This window comes from Schistocerca piceifrons, chromosome 6 (assembly GCF_021461385.2).
Source record: "Schistocerca piceifrons isolate TAMUIC-IGC-003096 chromosome 6, iqSchPice1.1, whole genome shotgun sequence".
Classification (NCBI taxonomy): domain Eukaryota; kingdom Metazoa; phylum Arthropoda; class Insecta; order Orthoptera; family Acrididae; genus Schistocerca; species Schistocerca piceifrons.
In genome coordinates this window covers 122399122-122419118 of record NC_060143.1, presented here as the reverse complement: position 1 = coordinate 122419118, position 19997 = coordinate 122399122, and the positions used below count along the sequence as shown (strand labels likewise).

Genomic DNA, 19997 nt, shown 5'->3' with positions numbered 1-19997 from the left:
CTTCCTGCGTGACACTTCCCAACAAACTGAAGGTACGGTGGATGCTACACCTTTACATACAACCTGCACTAGCGCGATGCCAGCGTTCTAACTCCGCGGTGGCGAGAAATAGAAGCTGTGCGCCTATGTAGCCCCTTAAGCCATCCAACCCCTACCTACCGTACTAAAGAGTGCCTCGTAAGTATTCCACTGCGAAATCACTTCTATTTCCAAATCTTCACTTATAAAGAACTGGTGGTATTGATTCACGACAACAAATAATTACCACCTGGCTTCGAAGCAATGCCTACCATGACCAATGTGAGTCATTCTTTGTCACAGCGCGTAAAGTATAAGCGATGGGAAAAATGGGTATGTATGCCGACAAAAGAAATACCCACTGTGTGTAACGTATACATCCTCAAGTGTTTATGATGAGGTCATAAATCACTCTGTACGCTTAATTCCCAGTTCCTTGTCGGTTACAAGAAATTATGGACTCGAACTCTGATCCATTTGTCGGATAACTATCAAGAATTTTTATTCTGTCTTAAGGAGTTTGTTTTGAACTCCCTCGTTATCTCTCAGGAGCAAAACATAGATTACATTAATCTTAATCAAACCTCTAGCTTTGTTGACCATGGAGTGCTCTCTTCAGCAAACGTGATAACTGATATATCCTAATCACTGAGAACGTATTTATCATACATAAAAACTTGCTTCCGCAACTCGAGCTTGTGATAAATGAAGGCAAAATGTGTTGAAGCCTTTATAATATACAACTGACAAATTGTTAGGTGAAAAAAAAATGCTTCAAGCACGTCGAGCGTCACGATACTGTTCGGGTGGTCTCGTGGATTACTGGATGGGCGGTGGCGCTCAAACCCCGAGGTGTAGACAGGTAAAAGTAATGAAGGGCGTAATCAAGAGCCCAAATAAAAATAACTGCTGATACTTCCAGCACTTTTGAATCTAGGACACTCCGGCGCAAATCACCATAGGCAAAACTTATGAGGCATTTGGGCAAGCGTGAAGGCTTTCATTACCAGATGACATAACTGCTGGTAAACCTTTTTGGATGTAAGGTCGTGGTCCAAGAAACACTTTTGTTTCTGACGTTTCGTCCAGGAATGCGCTGGACATCACCAGATGCGCTCCGCCACTGAGTCGGCAAATCTCAGTGGGAGGAGCGCCTCTGAGGATGTCCAGCGCAGTCCTGGACGAAACATCAGGAACAGAAGGGTTTATGGACCACGACCTTACATCCCAAAAGGTTTACCAACGGCTACTTGGGCAAGAGCCGAAATAGCGGAAAATACCAAAATCTGCAAAAATATGCATCCACTGGTAATTGAACATAGGACATCCTAAGCGCAATTTCTCAACGTAAGTGACATATCCTATCGCAGAATACATGTCCGACTGAGAATGTTGTTGTCATAAACCAAGAACCGACTGGAGAAATAAGGGATTGTACCTAGTAACCGCGCCTACCCTGGAACTCAAAAACAATGCGCCAGATGCAAAAATGTTTGGCAGACATCGAATATTGGGAATGTCACCTTGATACACATCCGATGGTCTCTTGGATTACTAGGGTGGCAGGGTGAACATGCCTTACTCCAATTTATTGCCTGCAAATTGTTAATGTTAGGAAATAGTTGTCAGTGTAGGTCAAGAACAGTGACGTGGTAATATCGATACGTCTGTCACAGAACACTACGAAATCAAACTGTACACTGGACTGGGAGTATTTGCTTCCTTCTGAACTTCACTGTGTGGCCAGTGAGTTGACAGTTGGACCTTTATTTGAAAGTGAGGCTCCTTGGAACAGGAACAACTTCCGGTTGGCTGACAGGCGCTCGTAAGAGGACTCTGTGGGCTGTTCTGCTGGCGATGGAAAAATGGAAATGAGCGTTTGGCGTCATTGGCCGGGAGGCCCCTTGCGGGGCAGGTCCGGCCGCCTTGGTGCAGATCTTATTACATTCGACGCCACACTGGGCTACCTGCGCGCCGGATGGGGATGAAATGATAATGAAGACAACACAACAAACAGTCCTTGAGGGGAGAAAATTTCAGACCCAGCCGGGAAACAAACCCAGGCCAGTAGGACGGCAGCCCATCATGTTGACCACTCGGCTATTGAGGCTCGATGGAAGCGGATAAGCAGCCTCAGGTTGAATGCTGTGTTGAAGCCTCTCATGTACATGTTTGGCAGATGAAGAAAATCCCAATGGAAAAATATTGTGGAAGAGATTTTTCTTTCACTCGTGCACGGGAGTGAACATTCGTGGGACAAGGAAACTTCATACTCTGGGTAACAATGGTTGCCTGTTCACTGTGGACTGCCAACTCTGCAACAGAAACCACAGTACTCGAACTTTAGAATAAAGTGCCACAATAAAACATCCAGAACTTAACATATTCTTAATACTATTGTCCAACTACACTACCTGATCACAAATATTCGACCATTTATTGGTAATGCAGAACTAACTACGAGGGTGAGTAAAATGAAAACCTTAAATTTGTAATAAAAAATCGAAATTTCGCGCCGTTATCCTGTAAGTTGGCAAGCATGCTACAAACAGCGTGTAGAATGACCTGTAGGTGGCAGCATAGTGCCGATGCACACATACCGTCGCAGTATCAATATAAAGATGGCCGCCCCACTTGCGACTTGCACCAGGGAATAACAGCGTTCTGTTATTCGGTTTTCGCATAGTGAAGGTGTGAAACCTATTGAAATTCATCGACGAATGAAGGTTAAGTACAGTGATGCATGTTCATCGCAGCAGCAAGTCTACGAATGGAGTAGGAAGTTCACAAATCGTGTGACTTCAGTGGAAGATGCTCCTCGCCCAGGTCTGGCACAACGAGTTGTGACTCCACAAAACATTGCAGCAGTTGAAGGCATAGTGAAGGAATTCTGCCGAGTGACGCTGAATGACATTGCAGCATGTTTACAGATTAGTCATGGGTCAGCACACCACATTGTGCATGATGTGCTCCAGTTTCACAAAGTGTCTGCAAGATGGGTGCCACAGCAGTTGACTCCTGAAATGAGAGAACGACGTGTTGATGCTTGTGAAGAACTTCTTCGGCGCTTTGAACAAGAAGGTGATGGCTTCCTTGCAAGAATCGTTACTGGAGACGAAACCTAGGTTCACTTCCACCAACCGGAAACGAAGAGAGCGAACAAGCAATGGCGCCATTCCTCATCACCAAAACCAAAAAAGTTTCGAACAGCAGGGAAGGTTATGCTGACTCTCTTTTGTGACGAAAAAGGCGTCATTTTGGAGCATTATATGCCTAGGGGGGGGGGGGGGGCCATTGTCACCAGTGCATCATACAAAGATCTTCTAAAAAATCACGTACAACAGTTGCAACAATCACATACTTGCATTTTGAGTGTCTTCCTGATCCACCATACTCACCAGACCTTGCCCCAAGTGATTTCCATATGTTTGGACCACTCAAAGACGCAGTAGGAGGAAAGAAGTTACGTTCTGGTGAAGAGGTACGCCGCCCGGTGCATGAGTGGTTGCGCGGACTACCAACAGAATTTTTTTTCTAAAAGAATTTATGCACTTTGTAAGCGCTGGAGGACTTGCATTGAGCGTGGGGGAGATTATGTTGAAAAGTGATACAGCTTTGTACTAATTCTGCACAATAAATAATATTTAAAAAAATATTTAAGATTTTCATTTGACTCACCCTCGTAGTATATGTTACGCGAGGCGGACCCGCCAGTGTAAAAAGAGGTGGGTAGAATTGTGGCGTAAGCAGGGAAGCAGTTGCAGCAGAAAGTGTCGTTCAGGAGAGCTCATTGACTTCGAACGTGGACCAGACATCTCGATATCTCCTTGGTTATAAATCCACGAGGGACATTTCAACCTTTCTAAAGCAGCTCAAGCAGATTGTTGGCGACGTGACTGAAGTGGAAACGTGAAGTCACAACCATAGCTGAAGCAGGACCAGACAGACCTCTCGTACCGATGGAAAACGATCGCTCGGGATGGTCGCAAAAAAGAAAATCGCATGAAGTCTGCGGACTGAATCACTCGTGAATTTCAAATTGCTACCAGCAGTCCATCAAGCTTATTGAATGTGCGTAGGGAGTTAAAAGTAATGGGCTAAAATGGTTGCACAGCTCCACATAAGCCACACACATTTCTGTAGTCACTGCTAAGCGATGATTGCGGTGGTGTAAAGAGCGAGAGCACTGGACAGTGGGTGACTGGAAACAAGTGAATTGCAGTGATGATTCACGCTGTGCCCTGTAGTAATCCGATGGAAGAGTTTGACGAATATGTGGAGAACGTACCTGCCAACATGTGTACATTCAACAGTGACATATGGAGGGAGGAGAGAGTGTTATGGTATGGTGGTGTTTTTACGTGGTAAGGGTGTCGTCATTTTTCTTCGCTTAATGCAACGCTGAATGCGGAAGGATTGCAGAGCTGTGTATTCCGTACAGTGGAGGAACAGTTCGGAGACGGTAACTGTTAGTATCAAATGGTTCAAATGGCTCTGAGCACTATGGGACTTAACTTCTAAGGTCATCAGTCCCCTAGAACTTAGAACTACTTAAACCTAACTAACCTAAGGACATCACACACATCCATGCCCGAGGCAGGATTCGAACCTGCGACTGTAGCGGTCGCGCGGATCCGGACTGTAGCGCCTAGAACGGCTCGGCCACTCCGGCCGTCTTGTTATTATCAGCATCACAATCCACCACGCTACAAAGGAGCTTCTCTGAGGCAAAGCTTTGTGAGCAAAGTTGTTGTTGCGGTCTTCAGTCTAAAGAATGGTTTGATGAAGCCCTCCACGCTACTCTTTCCCGTGCAAGCCTCTTCATCTCCGAGTAACTACTATAACCTACATCTTTCTGAATCTGCTTAATTTATTTAGTTCTCGGTCTCCCTCTGCGATTTTTACCCACCACATTTCCCTCCAATATTAAACTGGTGATCCGTTGATGTCTCAGAATGTGTCCTGTCAACCGATCCTTTTCTTTGGTAAAGTTGTACCACAAATTTTTTGTCTGCCCAATTCTGTTCAGCACATCCACATTACTTTCGTTATCGACCCATCTAATCTTCAGCATTCTTCTGCGGGATCACATTTCAAAAGGTCCTATTCTCTTCTTGTCTGAACTACTTGTCAATCACGTTTTACTTCCATACGTGGCTACACTCGATACAAATACTTTCAGAAAAGACTTCTTAACACTTCGCTCTATATTCGATGTTAACAAATTTCTTTTCTTCGGGAACGCTTTTCTTGCCATTGCCAGTCTACATTTTATATCCTGTCTACTTCGGCCGTCGTCAGTTATTCTGCTGCCCAAATAATAAAACTCGTCTGCTACTTTTAGTGTCTCATTTCCTAATTTGATTCCCTCAGCATCACCTGACTTAATTCGACATCATTCAAGTATCCTTGTTTAGCTCCTGTTGATGTTCAACTTATATCTTCCCATTCCGTTCAACTGCTCTCCCAAGTTCTGACAGAATCATAATGTCATCGGCAAACCTCGAAGTTTTTATTTCTTTTCCATGGATTTTAATTCCCACTCTAAATTTTTCTTTTGTTTCCTTTACTGCTTGCTCAATATACAAATTGAATAAGATGAGAGATAGGCTACAGCCCCGTCTCACTCCGTTCCCAACCATCGCTTCCCTTTCATGCCCCTCGATTCTTATGACTGCCATCTGGTTTCTTTACAAATTGTAAATATCCTTTAGCTCCCTATATTTTACCCCTGCCACCTTCAGAATTTGAAAAGAGTATTCCAGTCAACGTTGTCAAAAGCCTTCTCTAAGTCTAAAAATACTATAAATGTAGATTTGTCTTTCTTTAACCTGTCTTTTAAGGTAATTCGAAGGGTCAGTATAGTCTCTCTTGTTTCTACATTTCTCTGGTGTGTCAAACCAAGCTCTCCAATCTCCAGATTAGACATACACTTTCAGCACATCACCTCCTACTCGGCTCCTTTCCATCTCACACAATTAATTCCCGTTGCTACCACTAATATTGTTTGACCAATTGAGTTACATCCTTTCATTGGACATTCCCCGAGGTCACGCTCTATTAGTTTCCCCATTCTTCTGTAAGGAATTTGTGTTAGCATTTTGAAACCATGACTTATTAAACTGACAATTCGATAATTTTCATGCCTTCACTACTTTCTTCGGAACTGGAATTACTACATTCTTGAAGTCTGAGAGTATTTCACCTTCTCATACACCTTGCACGCCAGGTGAAAGAGTTTTGTCATGGCTTGCTCTCCCAAGGCTCTCAGCAGGTCTGACAGAACGTCGTTTATTCTCAGGGCCTTGTCTCGACTTAGGTCTTTCAGTACTCTGTCACATTATTCTCGCAGTGTTGTATCTCCAGTCTCATCTTCATATACAATCCCTTCCATTTCTATAATGCTGCCTCCAAATTCATCTCCCTTGTACAGATCCTCTACATACTTCTTTCACCTTTCAGCTTTCGTTTGTTGCTTAGTATCGTTTTTCTGTCTGAGCTCTTGATATTCAAGCTGCTTCTTCTCTTTTCTCCAAAGGTCTCTTTAATTTTCCTGTATGTGGTATCTGTCTTTCCCCTAGTGAAATACGCTTTTAAATCCTTACTTTTGTCATCTAGCAATTCATGCTTAGTCATTTAGCACTTCCTGTCCATCTCATTTTTTTGCCGTTTGTATCTCCTTTCGCCTGCCTCATTTGCAGCATTTTTATTTTTTCCGTTCATCAATTTAATTTAATATCTACTTTGTTATCCATGGATTTCTATCAGGTCCTATCTTTTTACCTATTTCATCCTCAGCTGACTTCACTGCTTCATCTTTCAAAGCTACCCATTCGTCTTCCACTGTATTCCTTTAAGCTGTTCTAGTCAATCGTTGTCTAATCCTCCCTCTCACACTCTCAAAAACCTCCGGTTCATTCAACCTGTACAGATCCCATCTCCTTAACTTCCTACCTTTCTGCAGTTTCTTTAGTTTTAATCAACCGTTCATAACCAATAAATTGAAGTAAAAGTCTACATCTGCTCCTGGAATTGTCTTCCAATTTAAAATCTCTGTCTTATCATTATATAATCAATGTGAAACCCAATGGTGTCTCCAGGTCTCTTCCACGTATAAATCTTCTTTCATGATTGTTAAACCAAGTGTTAGGTATGATTAAATTACGCGCTGTGCAAAATTCTAAAAATATGCCACCACATTTGGCGTCTAGCCTATGTCTACAAAATACACTGGTGGATGTTAAAAGCTGCAACAGCAAAGGACAGGAAGTAAAGAAATTTTACTTACTGCGCGTGTAATGCGCAGTAGCAAGAATACCTGATTAAATTTGGAGATGATGACATGTATTTAATGTAGAGAAATATGTAGTATGCAGGGATATTTGGCACATAGGGGTATTTAATACACAGAGCAGCAAACTCTAGAAGTAACAGTGGCCCTAACACGGCTGGATGCCGAGTCGAACTAAGCTTGAATGACAGATACGGGAATGTCATTCTGTGCTGCGTCAACTCTGTGCCAGTTTTAACCCTTTCGTGCTTAAACTTTATTTTGCATACGTTTGAAAAATAAAATGTCATAAAATAGTATTCCTTTGTGATGAATTTCCGCAACACAAAAAGTCTTAAGCTGACAGATTTTGAAAATCGGTGATGTGGAACACACGTATCCCACGAGCCTAACTAGATCCATGTTTTCATGTAAATCTAGCATTTTCAGAGTTAGATTTTTAATTTTAGAATGATTTTATTACGGTGGCAATTGTGGTAAAAAGTATAGCAAATAAGTACTTGAACACCTTTATTATCCTGAGAATGAAAAACATGAAATATAACACACAAGTTTTCAACGTAACATTTGAAGATGGCTTTGATGTACCACACACCAACTCTTTAACTTTTTTACACTAGTTGTTGTTTTCTGGAGCATATACGTGCCACTACATACAAATTATGTACAAAATAGCGAATTACTAAGGTGTGTAGTACTGTTTTAAAAAATGTCTGTGATGTATAAGAAAACACAATTAGTTATTCAGACATTCTTGGAATGGCGAAGATATAGAAGCTAGACAAATATGAGACATAGATAACTCAACGCTCAAAACTGAATATTACTTTCGTGACTCTCACACACAAATACCACTCACTCAGCAACTTCTGACCAGATATTCTTAAGGCGTCAGGAATCTGGAAAAAGTGCTGGACAGAGCAACACACTAACACAATCTGTATCGAAGTTGGGTCAGGACAATGTGGCCAACATGTAATTTTGCACTAGACTGCTGAAAGATTAAATCACAGAGACCTCTAAGAAAAGCCGAATACATCAGCCTTAACACATCAGAAATGTACGCCAGCTGACAAATTACTCGCTAAGTAAACCAAAAGTGACGGTATTGCATGTATGTACCATCACGCCAGGTGACGAACACGCATAAAGATCGGGATTGCAATCTGTCAACACATGTACATGTCAGAAGATAAAGTTTGACATGTAGTAAAGCATATTCTTTTGCAGTATATCAGTTGATAATGCCCTTAAGGCTGAAATTGCAATACAGTCCATGACGACTATGATGTCTTTTAAAAAATATTGCAAGATTGTGAACCCCAATTACAAGAACTTAAAAAAATATAAATTATGAACAACTTTTAAACTGAATTTTGACTATGCAGACGAATAAATTAAGGATGGCACTCACAGTTTATTACAGTACATCAACTCAACACTGTACAACCGACAACACGATTGTAACAACGTACAAGATTCAAAGTAGGAAGGTTCATTCATACACTTTTAATACTTCAGTAATAACAGTAATACAAGCCTCTTGTTAACGTCACTGACAAACAATGTTTATTTTATTTTATTTTATTTGGGATTTGGTAAATAGCACCATGCAGCCACTCATTTATGTGTGTAATACATCGCAAATATTAATGACAATGTAATACGTCTTTTAATATTCCTTTCCTGAATTTCTAAGTATGAGAGATATAATAGCTACAAATCACTTCCAATATTGAAACTTCCTGGCAGATTAAAACTGTGTGCCGGACCGAGACTCGAACTCGGGACCTTTGCCTTTCCCGGGCAAGCGCTCTACCTACCAGTCGGCCGCGAAAGGCAAAGGTCCTGAGTTCGAGTCTCGGTCCGGCACACAGTTTTAATCTGCCAGGAAGTTTCAATCAGCGCACACTCCGCTGTGGAGTGAAAATTTCATTCTACTTCCAATATTGTTTCCAATAAACATCAATTTTCTCCTTCATCCAGAGATTCAGGTCTGATTTAGGAACTCTTGAGAGATATTAAATTCCTGCTGTAACTTCTGACTTCGCAAGTTGATCTGCCTGTTCATTGCCTGACTGATATTGAATCAAAATGACAGAAGAGACGATTCCTTTGTCGTTCCTTTGTATCACCATGTGAATAATTTCAACTGCATATATGATTGTATCTTAGTTCTATTTTGAATTTCCATAGATTGTATAACAATTTTCGAATCTGAAATTGTCAAAAGGTGGGCATAAAGCCCCCCTAGTTGGTATTTTGAGGGTTAATACATGACATTTTCTGGTAGCGACATCTTGGGTACTTGGCCTTTTGTACGTCTGAATCACTAGGAGCTTTCCTTTCAACTACGCAGCTACTACTACCGCACTAAAAATATTATCTACGCCCATTTATTCATATATTACATGTAACTGCTCCCCTTCTGCAGATTACACCAGCTCGTATAGAGAAATCTTTTGGAGCCATACAAATATAGGGCAATTCAAAATGAAAACAGCAATTACAAACGGCTATAACTATTTTTTGGCTAGCGGTAATCGATGCCAGTTACAGAGAACGTAAAACAAAGTTGAAAATTTCAATTCTCTTGCGCAAGCACAGCGAATCGGAAACCGGTGTATGTGCTGTGATGCATAAGCGAACATGTAGGGTCACATACACTATCGGAGAGGTTTTTTCCCTTCGGCGATTACCTTGGAACTTTTTCCCTCCGCCTTAAATCGCACTACTTTTCAGCCGCTTTTCGTCCACTTTCTGTCACCTTCGTGGGCCCGTATTGTTGACTAATCCTACCCAGACGTACCGAAAACGCTAAGTCCTGTGAATTTCTCGATTAGTACTAACAAACGAAGGCGTGTCGGTAGAGTTTCTGTGACGGTCACCGTGCCCGTGCCCTATGTGGAATTTGACCACTAGATGTACCGGGAGGCAGATCCGCCAGTATAAAAGGGAGGGTGGCGAGTATTGTGTTGTAAGCAGATTGGGTCAGTCAGGAGAGCTTAGTTACATCGAATGTGGGCGCCACATCAGTAACAAATCCATCAGGTAGGTTTTAATCGTTCTTAAAGGCTGCCCAAGTCCACTGTTGTGGATGTGCTTGTGAAATGGAAATACGAAGTAAGAACAACAGCCAAACCAAAACCGGGCGCAATGTGCGTACTGACTGACAGCGACCATTGAGCACTGTGAAGGGTGGTTGTAAGAAATCGGATGAAATCAGTGGGAGAAATCACTCGTGAGTTCCAATGTGCTACCTGGAGTCAAGCTAGCACAGTGACTGTGCGTTGGTAATTAAGAAGAATGGCGTACAACGATCGAGCAGCTTCTCATAAGCTGCATGTTGCTAAGCAACACTTGAGGTGGTCTAAAGAAGGAAAGCTGCCGGACATTGGATGACTGGAAACGAGTGATCTGTGGTGATCAAAGCACGCTATACCCTTTGACTATCTGATGGAAGGGTTTAGTTTGGTGAGTATATGGAGAACGTTACCCACCACCATGCGTAGTGCCAACAGTGAAGTGCGGTGGAGGTGAAGTTACGATATCGGGGTGCTTTTCGTGGTTGGGTTGTGGCAACATTTTTGCGCTTAAGAGAAAATTAAATGTGGAAGGATATGAATCACAGTTAAGAGCATTGTAGTACAGCGTAGAGTAGAGGACAGTTTGAAGGAGATGATTATATCAGTATACAAGAACACAGTCATAAAGCAGCGTGTGTAGACGGTTTGTGGACAACAACAATCCTGAAATTGACTGACCTGTCCAGAGTCCTGACGTGAACCCACTGGAATACGTTGGGGAGGAGAGTCTCGAATCAGTACACCTGGAGGGCATTAAGGTCCTCACCCAGGGATGGAGTAGGAGATCTCCCTGGCTACTACAACGGCCGAAATTACTTCTTGATCTGGCTGCTTACAAGAAGTATTGTACCCTGGACCACCTTTTTAAAATTAAATTTACTGAGATTTTAGACCGCCATTCAGATTTTATCACTGTTTACACGGATAGGTCTAAACAGGGGGATTTTATGGGCTGCTCTGTTGTGTTTCCCGATACCGTCCGTAGGATAGGTCTCCCAGAGCAGTTCTCAATTTACTATACAGAACTGTTTGCCATTCTGAAAGCATTAGAGCATATGCGATGACATAATGGCAAGAAATTCATCATCTGCTCCGATTCCCAAAGTGCTCTAAACGCTCTTGAACAGATGTACCCAGCAGATCGGATGGTGCAAGAAGTGCAGGACGCACTCCTGCTCTTGCAAAAGCAGGGTAAGGATGTAATTTTCTGCTGGGTTCCAGGGCACATAGGAATTCCTGGAAATGAACTTGCAGACGCGGCTGCCGAGGAGACTTGCTCCATCCCACCTCCTGCTCGCTGTTCCGTCCCCCTGCAGGCAATAACATCATTCATGACTCGGAAGATCGTGCGTTGGTGGGAGGCTCAGTGGCTGGAAGTGAGGGATAATAAGTTGCGAGCGGTGAAGGATTCTGTCCGACCGTGGCTTACCTCCTTCCGACAACGACGAGCTGAGGAAGTAGCCCTTACACGGCTTCGAATAGGACTTTTTCCATTGACACATGGTTTTCTGTTACGTCGTGAGGAGCCACCAACGTGTCAGACATGTGGGACACAGCTGTCGATACAACGTATTTTTACTGAGTGTGTTTTATATGCGGGTTTGAGGGAAGATTTAAGATTCCCACCAGACCTGCCCTGTATTTTAACTAATAATGAGGCGAGTGTGGTTAGAGTTTTACGTTTTTGTGTGATGTCTGGACTTCTTCCCCAACTATTGGGATTGAGATCTTAATGTGCTGTAAAGTGGTTTGGTCATCCATTATTTGTAAGTGGTCACCCAGCCACAGTTAATTATTTTTACCTGTTTTGTACTGGTATTTTATTTTTAGTTTTATCTACCTGTTTTGATGTGCTGTGTCCAATCTTGAAATTTGAGCATTTACAATTCTCGCAAAGATCGGCTCTGAATTGCTCCTTGTTTAACAGATCTTGGCTGCACTCGTCAACATTTATTTTGGGAACGGGCGCTGATAACCTAGTAGTTGTGCGCCCTAAAACACTAATCATCATCATCGTCATGAGTTAGGACGTCGGCTTCACTCCAGTCCCTGTCGTCAAACATCAGCACCTTCTCTAGTTCCGGCTATTGAGGAAGAATAAGCTGTCATTCCTCCACAGACATTCAGACACATGACTGAATGTGTCCCCAGCAGAGTTCAAGTCTTAATAAAGACAAAGGGTTGACACAATCCACATTAATGTCTACTGATAGGAGTCTGGATACTTTTGATCAGATATTGTATTCATCCTGAATTTCCCTATATTGTTACAGTAGTTGTTGCGTTTTAACATGGCTGGTTGTGGGTCCGTGTTGCAGGTAGCGGCGTCCCAGGTCGGCCCGTCTCCAGCCCAGAGGTCGCTGCGGGACTTTCTGCTGCAGCTGGGCCACGCGCTGCCGCTGGCAGACTCCCCGTGCAGCCAAGCTGGGGAGATTGTCTGTGCTACGGGCTGCTATGGGGTAAGGAGCAACTAAACACCACATACCCTGCTGCTCACAGAACAAGTGTCTAGGTCGAGAATCTCTTTTCTGCATTCCATTTGCCTCAGAGTACACACAGAGGACAGAAAAAAAGTTATTCTCCTAGTGCAGGGGTCTCCAAACTACGGCCCGCGGGCCGAAACCGGCCCGCGAGGGCCGGCAAACCGGCCCGCGTTACCTGGCCGGGTATCCCCGAATCCGGCCCGCCAAATATTTGAAGTGGTACCTATACTGCCAACAATTGAGTTTCGAGGCGTATCGCGACCAATACGATAGATGGCGTTTCAAAGACTCATACATTTCTAATCGTTCCCATCCTGTAAACTTGGAGTAATTCTGAGAGTGCTTAGTCTCATAATGACATTTTGTGTTGTATTCTTTGAAGACTGATGTTGCTTCATTGCAAATAATACACACTGATTTGTTGCTTGACTCCACCACGAAATATTGACATCCCCACTGCTCTTTAAAAATTCTACATTCACTGTCAACCTATCGTTTCTTTTCCATGTTTGTATAGAACTTCACAAAAGATTGTAATCTGAAAATAAAATTATGCTCCTTTATACTAATAAAACTAGGTAGTAGTCTGCCTAAACAAAATGCAATGAATTTATTTTTCAGGTACTTTAATCACTAAATTAAATGCTCACAATTACACTGTAGTTTCAGTAAAAATACAGTCAAAAAATACTCAAGTCGTGCTATACGTATTTAGATTTTCAGATTTTCCTTGTCTCTTCGAATTCAGACTTTGAATTGTCCCACACTTCGTCGTCTCACCTACTAGTACAGCGCATAAAACACTAAAAAAACTCGTGAGACACTCGCAACATAGACACAATAACGCAACAGAACTATCAAATACATGCTCTGGTTCTGCTACTCGCTACAAGACTACATAACTAAACTCATTGTTGCGCCACTTGAAATAACAATGCGTTGACATACTCTACCTCTGTTACGTCTTGCTGTTGCTAACAATGATTTTGAGATTTCGTTAACTTTGCAGGACGCTTTCGTGAAGAATGTGCAGTGACATACTTTTTTGTCGGTAAAATTCGCCAGAATAAAATACGCCAGAATTTCGGTCAGGTACGTCCACCAATCAAAATTATGTAATTAAATAAAAATCGTAGTTCGTTTCACACTATTCCCACAACCTTAGATTTTTGCGATTTTATGTTTCCTTTAGCCTTACATTACGGTCATCATAGAGTGCTAGGGTGCTTTAATCCCACTAGGTACATCTTGGCCCTTACGACTTCGTGGAGGAGTCAATGTGGCCCGCCGACTAAAAAGTCTGGAGACCCCTGTCCTAGTGTATGCATTGATTTCATCAAATACTTTTGTGGCCAGTTTCACGCTGTCGTACGCTGATTTCCTGTGCGAGTAACTTAATCCGTCGAAATACGGGATTTTCAGAATGATTCATCTGATTTCACGAGCCTATACCTCCCATATCAATGAAGATAAAAGCTTTGTAGCCCTGTGTGTAAGTTAAAATTTGTCCCAAATTCCTAGTTACAAAAGAATCGAATTTTCAATGTGGTATCTATTATACGCAGACATGTACAACCTTGGGGCACTGTTTTACAATTACCTTTAGGATCAAAGTTATCATTTGCCTTTCACAAATGATGTCACTGCTCCACTGGAGATGCGATGTGCTGTGCTGCAGAAAGATATCCTGGGCAAATGTGAAATTATTTGAAGTTCTTTCTAGCCAGCAATGAGCCAAACCGAGACAGGCTCGCATGTCGTGGAACAATCAGAATGACAAACAGCTTGAGAGCTGACACTGGAAATAGCATAGCACACAATGAAAGTTTTGCTACACCTTGCACCAGCAAAAAGTCTGAATCTAGAATTCAGCAACGTGAACTCACTGAAGAGCGAACATAACGTCATTCTAACAGCACGGCAAGGTGCCACAACAACGATTAAATCTTACGCAAGAACGCTTATCAGCCCACTGACATGACGGAAGAGTACGTGGAGAAGAATGCCGATGAGCCTGAAAAACTAGGCCACATTCAGTCACCCCCAGCAAGATGTAACGTCATTGCCTCAAAAGGATAACTACAAATACCCAGGTTTCTGACTCTTCTCCCATTCAGTTGCAGTAAGTGTCTGTGTTTTGCTGCCTATCATCCCCCACATGACTTCTACTTTCTAGACTGCAGCGAGCCTGGTCTAGTCTACTGAAATTGGGAGGCAGACTATAGTGTTTGGCGAACTGTCAACATGTCGCTGTACCGTGAAGGCGCCGTAGTGCTGGCCTCCACTGATGGAGAGGCTATGTTGTAATTCTGCACCACCACCTTTGCCTCATGCATGGCTGCTGGAAGTTACAGGCCCATATCGTTAAGGTCGATATGCAGCGGGATTTTAGAACATATATTGTGTTCGAACATTATGAATTACCCCGAAGGAGACGGTCACTTGACTCACAGTCAACGTAGCTTTAGAAAACATCGTTCCTATAAACACAACTAGCTCTTTATTCGCATGAAGTGCTGAGTGCTATTGACAAGCGATTTCAGATTCCGTATTCCTGGATTTCCGGAAGGCTTTTGACACCGTACCACACAAGCGGTTCTTACTGAAATTGCGTGCTTATGGAATATCGTCTTAGTTATGTGACCGGATTTGCGATTTCTTGTCAGAGAGGTCACAGTTCGTAGTAATTGAAGGAAAGTCATCGAGTAAAACAGAAGTGCTTTCAGGCGTTCCCCAAGATAGTGTTAAAGGCCCTTTGCTGTTACTTATCTATATAAACGATTTCGGAGACAATCTGAGCAGCCGTCTTCGGTTGTTTGCAGACGACACTGTCGTTTATCGACTAATAAAGTCACCAGAAGATCAAAACAAACTGCAAAACGATTTAGAAAAAATATCTGAATGGTGCGAAATGTGGCAGTTGACCCTAAACAATGAGAAGTGTGAGGTCATCCACATGACTGCTAAAAGTTAAACTTCGGTTACACGATAAATCAGTCTAATCTAAAAGCCGTAAATTCAACTAAATACCCAGGTATTACAATTACGAACAACTTAAATTGGAAGTAAATTCAACTAAATACCCAGGTATTGCAATTACGAACAACTTAAATTGGAAGGAACACATAGAAAATGTTGTGGGGAAGGCTAACTAAAGACTGCATTTTATTGGCAGGACACTTAGAAAATGTAACAGGTCTACTAAGGAAGACTGCCTACACTACGCTTGTCCGTCATCTTTTAGAATACTGCTGCGCGGTGTGGGATCCTTACCAGGTAGGACTGACGGAGTACATCGAAAAAGTTAAAAGGAAGGCAGCACGTTTTGTATTATCGCGAAAAATGGAAGAGAGTGTCACAGAAATGATACAGGATTTGGGCTGGAAATCATTAAAAGAAAGGCGTTTTTCGTTGCGACGGAATCCTCTCACGAAATTCCAATCGCCAACTTTCTCCTCCGAATGCGAAAATATTTTGTTGACACCGACCTACATAGGGCGGAACGATCACCACGATAAAATAAAGGAAATCAGCGTTCGTACGGAAAGATATAGGTGTTCATTCTTTCCGCGCGCTACACGAGATTGAAATAATATAGAATTGTGAAGATTACGAAGGTGGTTCGATGAACCCTCTCCCAGACACTTAAATGTGATTTGCAGAATATCCATGTACATGTAAATGTAGATGTTAATTTGAGCACTCCCTCTGATGAGCAGATGTGAGGCCTAGTAAGAAGGAGTCGACGATTGTAAAATGTCACAGCTGTATGAGCTATGCCTGGCACTCGCTGGACTGGAAACCTGCACGATTCTGCACCCACTGTGCTCAGGCCTGCACCAAGAGCACGGTGAAGTAGGCCCCTGCCCATGATGCAGGCATGCAAGGGGCGCAAAATCTGGCCACTTAAAATAATGTGGCTTAAAAATTAACTGGGAGAAGTACGTGAGTTGTCCTACCCTTCATGTTCCTGTCTAAAGCGGAGCCGTTTCCCTGCGCCGTCTATTGTGAATGCACACCGCTGTCATAGTATCATCTCTACAGCGTCATTTCGTCCAGGCAGCGTCATGAATGAACGACTGCTACCGACAAGACGTCTACTGCTGTAACACGGTCTTGTGGCAACAGTGCACTTGGTTCACACAGCTCCAATCTACACAGTTGGCTCTTGTTCAACAATGGAGCTCTTGCTGCTATTTCGCTACAGTATTGAAGGATCTCAAAAGTTGGCGAGCTTACACGGAAACAGATATGGTGTTTGTCTGAAGGATCCGATTTTTGCCAGCTTAGGGCTGGAACGTGACTGTTTGAGCTAGAATGCTTTGAAGAATTTAGCAGAATAATAGGTGTTAGAGAAAACAGATCACCCATATATCAAAACATTTCACCTGATTCTAGTTTCCTGTCGGTAAACATTTTAAAGGAAAGCACAATATCTTATTTTGAAAAATATGCACTTAATTTTGGCGCCAAATATAACGGAGTTATTGATATAGGTCAGCTAGTTAAAGTAATAGCTGCATTGAAGTTCTAGATGAAAGAGAAGATTAAGAGTATAGAAACGGATCCCGATTTGGGTATTTTGAATGTTTTTCAAAGTACGGATTAGGAGATGCTTATCCGAACGTCGAATAAGCTTTGTCAGGGCCTGTAGCGCCTTGGGTAAAGGCAAACTTAGCTTTGACATCTTGTCCACAGTGTACAGCTATTAAACTTGACTTCACTGCCTTTATCAGAGTTTTCTGCGCTTAAACCAAAGAAATGTGAAGTAAATTGTGATACAACATAATTATTGAAAGGGATATTGTCTCAACTCCGTATTAGGCCCTTTATATTTCATTTCTAATAAGTAATGTAGGCATTATCTGTAATTTATAAAGAGCAAATAAAACCTGTTGATTATTGTTGCTGTTATTATTTACTTGCGGGCCCTGTTGATACCCAGTGCTTTTAAATTCCTTCTTCTGATTTTCCTTATGTCACTCATTCTCTCTCCGTGTCCTATTTTTCTTTCTTCAGTTCACTTGGTTCCTCATTCTACACAAGAGTCTGCCTTGTGACTGAACAGATTCCTGTCTGCTACTTCCACTGCTTATGTCTCGATTTTCTCAACGTACTTTTTAATATGTTTTATCCACGATTTACCGTGTTCCATAATCTCGTGTATAGGCTTTGATGTTGGGAGTCTTCGAACATATCAACAAAATTTAAATCATTGTTTTCTAAACGTCCGCTGCCAGCTTTGACAATTTCTCCGTTGGTTTACAATATGTTAGTATCTATCGGTCTTCCGTTTTGTTTAGGCGAAGAATTTTTCTTATAATTCTTTGTATTTCTTTCAAGATGTTTTCCAGATCGCCTTTCTGCCAAGAATGAACATTTCTCTCGCGTACAGAACTTTAGGATCGATGACCGTGTTTGTTCTAAGAACTCATCGTCATACTCTTTTGATTTTCCATACTTCGCGTTTATTTTCTGAATGTTATACAGGATATTACAAAAAGGTACGGACAAACTTTCAGGAAACATTCCTCAAACACAAATAAAGAAAAAATGTTATGTGGACGCGTGTCCGGAAACGCTTAATTTCCATGTCAGAGCTCATTTTAGTTTCGTCAGTATGTACTGTACTTCCTCGATTCACCGCCATTTGGCCCAATTGAAGGAAGGTAATGTTGACTTCGGTGCTTGTGTTAACATGCGACTTATTGCTCTACAGTACTAGCATCAAGCACATCAGTACGTAGCATCAACAGGTTAGTGTTCATCACGAACGTGGTTTTGCAGTCAGTGTAATGTTTATAAATGCGGAGTTGGCAGATGCCTATTTGACGTATGGATTAGCATGGGGCAATAGCCGTGGCGCGGTACGTTTGTATCGAGACAGATTTCCAGAACGAAGGTGTCCCGGCAGGAAGACGTTCGAAGCAATTGATCGGCGTCTTAGGGAGCACGGAACATTCTAGCCTATGACTCGCGACTGGGGAAGACCTAGAACGACGAGGACACCTACAGTGGACGAGGCAATTCTTCGTGCAGTTGACGATAACCCTAATGTCAGCGTCAGAAAGTTGCTGCTGTACAAGGTAACGTTGACCACGTCACTGTATGGAGAGTGCTACGGGAGAACCAGTTGCTTCCGGACCATGTACAGCGTGTACAGGCACTATCAGCAGTTGATTGGCCTCCACGGGTACACTTCTGCGAATGGTTCATCCAACAATGTGTCAATTCTCATTTCAGTGCAAATGTTCTCTTTACGGATGAGGCTTCATTCCAACGTGATCAAATTGTAAATTTTCACAATCAACATGTGTGGGCTGACGAGAATCCGCACGCAATTGTGCAATCACGTCATCAACACAGATTTTCTGTGAACGTTTGGGCAGGCACTGTTGGTGATGTCTTGATGGGGCCCCATGTTCTTCCACCTACGCTCAATGGAGCACGTTATCATGATTTCATACGGGATACTCTACCTGTGCTGCTAGAACATGTGCCTTTACAAGTACGACACAACATGTGGTTCATGCACGATGGAGCTCCTGCACATTTCAGTCGAAGTGTTCGTACGCTTCTCAACAACAGATGCGGTGACCGATGGATTGGTAGAGGCGGACTAATTCCATGGCCTCCACGCTCTCCTGACCTCAACCCTCTTGACTTTCTTTTATGGGGGCATTTGAAAGCTCTTGTCTACGCAACCCCGGTACCAAATGTAGAGACTCTTCGTGCTCGTATTGTGGACGGATGTGATACAATACGCTGTTCTCCAGGGCTGCATCAGCGCATCAGGAATTCCATGCGACGGAGGGTGGATGCATGTATCCTCGCCCACGGAGGACATTTTGAACATTTCCTGTAACAAACTGTTTGAAGTCACGCTGGTACGTTCTGTTGCTGTGTGTTTCCAATCCATGATTAACGTGATTTGAAGAGAAGTAATAAAATGAGCTCTAACATGGAAAGTAAGCGTTTGCGGACACATGTCCACATAACATATTTTCTTTCTTTGTGTATGAGGAATGTTTCCTGAAAGTTTGGCCGTAGCTTTTTGTAACACCCTGTATATTTAAGAGAGATCAGCACAAGTCTCTTCTCTTTTTTTTAATGGATTTG

The 19997-nt window shown here is 42.5% G+C and overlaps 1 protein-coding gene across 1 annotated transcript in view; it reads left to right on the top strand.

Annotated features, from left to right (window-relative positions):
* The first annotated feature begins 291 nt into the window (after positions 1-291).
* Positions 292-19997, top strand: part of LOC124803178 (primary septum endo-1,3(4)-beta-glucanase-like) — a 105855-nt gene continuing 86149 nt past the window's right edge. The window contains exons 1-2 of the mRNA XM_047264362.1: positions 292-300; positions 12714-12854. Of these exons, the coding sequence (XP_047120318.1) occupies positions 292-300; positions 12714-12854 (150 nt within the window). The remainder of the gene's footprint in view (positions 301-12713; positions 12855-19997) is intronic.